Genomic DNA, 6000 nt, shown 5'->3' on the forward strand with positions numbered 1-6000 from the left:
TGAATTCTTTTAACACAGGCATACGTAACTTCGTATACGTATACGTTGCTTATCGCTTCTTGTATACGTATACGTATACGTATATGTATACGTATAACATACGTATTCCCCACTGAAATAAATTAGGTTATAATGAATCCTTTATTCACTATTAATTAATACTCACACTGAGCCACAAGTATCAAGATGCCTTGTCCCCTAGGAATCATGACAAAGTAATTTCTGCAGAATATAAAATCCACTGGAGATCTGATGACTAGTTAATCTGATCAGTGCAGTTAGTAAAACTAGATGGTTCAAGTTCATCAGGCTGCCTTAGTGAATGAATTAGACCTACCAGTCTGTTTCGAATCAGGTTAGCTTGGATATTTGCCTGTGTGTGGTCTTTCTCACTTGACACAATAAACAATGGGTCTGCAAAATAAGCAATAAGGTAGTATAAGGAATAGAACATACTCCTGGGCTGAGAATAATGGCAAAACATTGTAATTACTTAATTGGGAAACAAATTATAAAAACTAGATACTGCCTAAATCTGTAGCAACTCACAGCCCTGTTACTCTACCACCAGTGAGAGTCTATTAGATTCATCTCTTTTCAATGTATTCCAAAGTCAGTTTATAGAAATGGAAGACAAAAAGAAGGCCTAATAAGTTCTCAAGCACCAGAGCTTAAACATGCGGTCTACTCTCCTATGAACAAACCACTTTCTAGGTCTGGATAGGCCAGGAAATACTCTAAGATGAAAGACCATGTATACACTCACTACACCCATCTGCAAGTGAAAGAAATAACACATTTGGGCACTACTTCCCCTATTCAGGACAAAAGAAAGATACAAACTCTTCACAACATGGTACCTCAGAATTGGTAAATGTAGTAAATAAATGTCATTGTCTAACAAGAGATAAATAAAATCAGCTATAATTCACTCCTTGAATCTGTAAGTATGTTGATGACAGGACTAAATTTTTCTCCAAAGTTCAACAAAAGATTGCCATTATTTTAAGTATGTGCTTGTTAGATACATCTTTAAAGTGACATATTCAAGCTTTATTGTACCATCCCTTAAAATTAAACAGTATGGCATTAAATTCATAAGCAAGTCTATTCAGAAACAGACTTGATTTCCCAAGTACACATCTCTTAAGAAACAAATACCCTGACCAACTAGTCTAGATGACTTGGTAACATATTTCTTCTAATATGCTGGTATGGTGATTTATAAGTAATTTAATTTAAATTTAATTTAGATAATGTGAGTCAGTTCCTAGAGTCTAGTAATTCCTCAGTTACCCAACAAAAATGATATACTGGAAAAAGACATTTAATATTCCCCCCAAGGTTGAAAAGCTATAAGAGGCTCAAGCTCTCTTTCATTCAAGAAAGATTTATTGACTGACTACTATGTTCAAGGTGCTTGGAACACATCAACAAAAAGATAAAGATCCCTGACTTCATGAGAGAGAAAGACAATCATAACAACATAACAAATTAGCATATTATATAATACGTTAGAGTTAGAGGGTAGTATTACTAAAAAAAAAGCGGGGAAAGAACAGCTAAGGGAGATGGGGCTGCAATTTTACACATGGTAGTCAAGGCAGGCCTCACTGAGAAGGTGACATTTAAGAAGACTCGCAAGTGGGGAGTTAACTATACAGTTATCTGAAGGAAGAGAGTTTGAAGCAGAGAAAACAGCTAGAGCAAATGCCCTAGGACAGCGGCATGCCTGACATGTTTGGAGAACAGCAAAGAGACCAACATGATTGAAACACAGTGAGAGAGGGAAAAAATAATAGAGAAAAGGTCAGGGAAGTTACCCAGGGCCTACATCACAGGGAGCTTTGTGAGCCACTGAAAAGAATTTGGCTTTAATCTGAGTAAAGTGGGGAACCACTGCAAGATTTTGAGCCAAGAAGCGATAAAATCTGACTTACATTTTAAAATGTTCATTGTGGTTGCCCATGAAGAACAGACCTCACGGAAGCAATGGAAGAGGCAGGGAGACCTATTAGGAGGCTACTGCAATAAGCCTAGAGAAGAGATATGATGTTGGTTTGCACCATGGTGGTGGCAACAGAAGTGATGAAATAGGGCAGGATTCTAGATATATTTTTAAGGTGGAACAGAAGGGACTTATTAATGTGTTGGAATGGTGAGAGAGAGAGAGAGAGAGAGAGAGAGAGAGAGAGAGAGAGGAGAAACATGATGGCCTCAGCAGCTAAAGTATGGGGTTGGTATCAACTGATACAGGAAAACCTGTGGTGGAGCAAGTTTGTAGGGAGAACATTAGGAAAGCATGCTTAGGTATCTATTATGTGTCCAAGTGGAGATATAAAGTAGGCAATTTCATATACAAATCTACAGTTTGGGATAAAGTCTGGACCTGTGATACAAACTTGGGAATCATCACCTTTAGATATTATCTTCTTTAGCTTCATCACCCAAATCCACCTCTATGAGTCAAGTTGAGAAGGTGATGGAAACTGGGCTGATTTAGGAATGGCAAGGCCAAATTTTATGGCCTAAAATTACAGACTAGTGAATTTGAAGGCAGGACGAATGCACCTGTTTAAAGGGAAGAAGGCTATAGCTTCAACACGTCTAATATATTGGGAATAGCATCAGATGAAGGGAAACTTCTATTCGTATTCTTTTTTTAAGTGATTTAAAAGATGTCACTGGGCCTATGGTTCCAACTGTGTTGTTCATCTTAAGTGAATTTAGCCTGCATTTCCCCTAACTCTAAATAATAAATTATAAACCATTCTCCTCTTATTCCTATAAGGAGTATGAAGACATGATCTATAGAAACATTCCTGCCATCTATAGAAGATAATTACACAATACTATGTGATTTATGACTACACATTCTGTGACATACCCTACAATTGTGATCATAATCATTGCTCAAAGGCAATAGAAAGACCCCTGAGATGCCGAGGTAATGGCACTCACCAGGCATCACTTGCTTATTCTTACATGAGTGTTAAGTGCTTTATGTGCAATATTCCATTTAATCCTCACAAAAACCCAATGAGGTAGACACTAGGCCTCCATTTTATAGGTGAGGAAACTGAGGCTTCAAGAAGTTAGCCACTTACGGATGGAACAGTTAGAATGTGAACTCCAATTCTTCTGGCTCCCAGGCCTTACATTATCAAAAGCCCATGAATTTTACAGGGAAAAGTTTCTCATGGAAATCATGAGAAAGCCCCTCAGCCAATTTACCCATCTTGTAGAAACTGTTCTAATAAGCCTAGGAAGTTGTCACACCAAGTAATCATAAGAGGAAGTGTTCCAAACCCCAAGACATAATGATTACTTTTAGGGAAAGGCATAATAAATTGCATATTCTGGGGGAAAAGATAGCAAGAAAGAGCTTATGATAAACCTAGAAAGCATTTTAAAACATTTTTGGAAGCTAGAAAAATTAAATGGATCATATATTTAAAAGGCTTTAATTATCAGGGCAATAGTGTAGCTACTAATCCATCAACAAATTTAGATTCAGGAAAGTGATAACATATGATGGTCACTTAGACATTTGAGAGACACAAAACATTTAGCAAAAAATTGAGGAAACTGCAAAATGGTATACAAATGAGGTATGATCTATAAAAAAATGATGTTAACTCTAAAGTACTTTACAAATGTATCTGAATTAACCTTAATTGCTAGAGTGATCAGAGAAGTAAAAATTACATTTAATGAAGACACCCAAAGCTTCTTGGAGGAGCAAAAGCCTTGCAGACAATTAACTATGGTGAAAAGGCCATTGGGTTTGAGGGGTGTGGGTGGGTGAAAGGTGAAAAAACTTCGAAAGGTGCTTATGTGTGTGTATCACTGACCACAACACCTACCCACCGCAGTTCTTTCTGTCAGGATGGAAATCTGACCCAAGCCAGTCAACTCATTGGCTGGTCAAGAACATATCTCATTTCTCCAATTTTCAGCTAAGATACACAAGGACTCACAGGTGAGCTTTATTTAGGATAAGAGGCCATGTAGACTGCCACCCCAGTCCCTGTCATAGTAAAAGAAATCCATAAACAAGTGGCTTTCTGTCAGATGGAAGGACACATATATGCACAGAAAAAAGCAGGGTTAGAGTTGCCAGATAAAATACAGGATCCTCAGTTAAATTTAAATTTCACGTAAGCAATGAATAACTTTTTATATAAATAGATCCCAAATATTGCATGGGACTAAAATATTACTTGTTATTTATCTCAAATGCAAATTTAACTGCACATCCTGTATTTTTACTTGCTAAATCTGACAACCTAAACAAGGTTAAAAAAAAAAAATAGGTCCAAGAAATCAAGCAGAAGGGCACTACACCTTAGTTCTGACCTTCCCTGTCTTGGTTCTACTTTTTCCTGGCTATATTATGCTTCCTGTCCATTAATAGACATGAGATTGCCCGTCTAATTGGAAGAATCCAGACTTTATTTGGCCTATTTTGAGTGGGTTTCTGTTCCTTGCAAGGGACACGGAAACATTTAGTAACCCCCTGCAGAAAAAAAAAAGGGGAGGGGGGAGAGAGAGACTTTTAAGGATAAAAGACAGGAAACTTGATAAATTATTTGCCTGTCTTTACTAAATAAGTATATCCCATTCTCAAATTACTTTTGAAATAAACATGGTGTGTTTACAAGGGTTTACTAGATTTATTTTACAAGACGAAACCAAGAGTGAATAAAGAAAACCACAGGCCAGAATATGTAAGCAACCATTACAAAGCCCCTATACCAGGAAATGGGTAACCTATTGATTCCCAGTGAAAGAAGATCCTGGGAATCCCAGAGGAGATACCACACGGTTAAAAGCAATGCAAGGTTCAGGTGAAAAGCATGGGACTGCTGAGGGCAAAATCGGAAAAAAAAATGTACCAACACTGGAATAGGTGCTGAGAAGGCTGCAAAAATGTGTAAAACAAGAACTTAAGGTCCAGTAGAAGAGACAGAACATAAACGGGCAAGCTGGGCATTAAAATAAACTCGGGCTTTACTGATCCAAAGGAACACAGTGGACCTAGTTTATAAGCAGTGCTTTGATAAATAACAATAAGTTTCAAAAGAGAGAGAGAAAACTGAAAACAAAGGCGAGATAAACTGGTACTTCTTTATCTACAAAGCCAAATTTGGAGTTGCCCAGAGAATGGGAGAGGGAAGGTCATTTTTGTCTGGCACTTCATACAGTTAGAATGAGGGAATGTTGAGTGAATCTCCAAGTCTGCTAAATCATTGCATACATTTCTGGATAACAAAACACCCAGTACAGGTTTCAGAAAGATTGCTTAAAGCTGTGCAGACTATCTGGAAAAGACGGTGGGGACAGTAAAGCGATTGCGCTTGGTGTTCCTCCTAGACGCAGAGCGCACCTGCGGCTTCCGACGCGCGCACAGGAGCACCGCCACCTGGGGAGCTCTGCGCTGCTCTCACCCAACAAAGGATAACCGTGGTCAGGGGATCGTCCCGAGGCTGGTCTCCCGTTCACCTCGCCCCTTAGCCGGGTATCACCGACCCAAAGCCCACCTAGGCCAGGAGTCGACAACTCTGGAGGGAGGTCGGGTGCCGCCCTTACCGTACAGAAAATCATACGGTCGACTGGAGGAGACGTTGCCCCAGGTCCCCGACTTCACCCCGCACCGGGTTTGAGACACCTGCGGGTTGGCCTGGGGCTCCTCGATAGTCACTACATGGTTCATGGTGTCGACTCTTCCCTCCGGCCAGCCGGGGACCAACTAGAAAAGCCTAGCTGTTGTGCGCACGGCAGCTATGGTAACCTCCGCCAGAACGCTGAGAGAAGGGGCGGGGCGAGGAGCAGGAGAGGATGGTCCGGACGAATGCGCGGGGAGGGGCTTGGAACGGAAGGGCGGGGATTGTGTGGGAAAGGACCAGTAGGGTGAAGAAAAGGGAGGGGTGGGGCGAGACGCAGGAAGGGAAGGAAGTGGGGAAAGGAAAGCGCGGAGGAGCGTAAAAGGGTGTGTGG

At 40.2% G+C, this 6000-nt stretch overlaps 1 protein-coding gene across 4 annotated transcripts in view; it reads right to left on the reverse strand.

Annotated features, from left to right (window-relative positions):
• Positions 1–5781, reverse strand: part of CFAP91 (cilia and flagella associated protein 91) — a 76956-nt gene extending 71175 nt beyond the window's left edge. For 3 of the 4 annotated variants that reach the window (XM_030330197.1, XM_030330200.1, XM_030330199.1), the window contains exons 1-2: positions 5593–5781; positions 338–414 (exon numbers count right to left, since the gene is read on the reverse strand). In XM_030330197.1, the coding sequence (XP_030186057.1) occupies positions 338–414; positions 5593–5716 (201 nt within the window). In that variant the 5' untranslated portion in view covers positions 5717–5781. The remainder of the gene's footprint in view (positions 1–337; positions 415–5592) is intronic. The other variant, XM_030330201.1, reaches the window with a different exon arrangement.
• Between the last annotated feature and the right edge of the window lie 219 nt (positions 5782–6000).

The sequence above is a fragment of the Lynx canadensis genome, chromosome C2, assembly GCF_007474595.2.
Source record: "Lynx canadensis isolate LIC74 chromosome C2, mLynCan4.pri.v2, whole genome shotgun sequence".
NCBI classification, from domain to species: Eukaryota; Metazoa; Chordata; class Mammalia; order Carnivora; family Felidae; genus Lynx; species Lynx canadensis.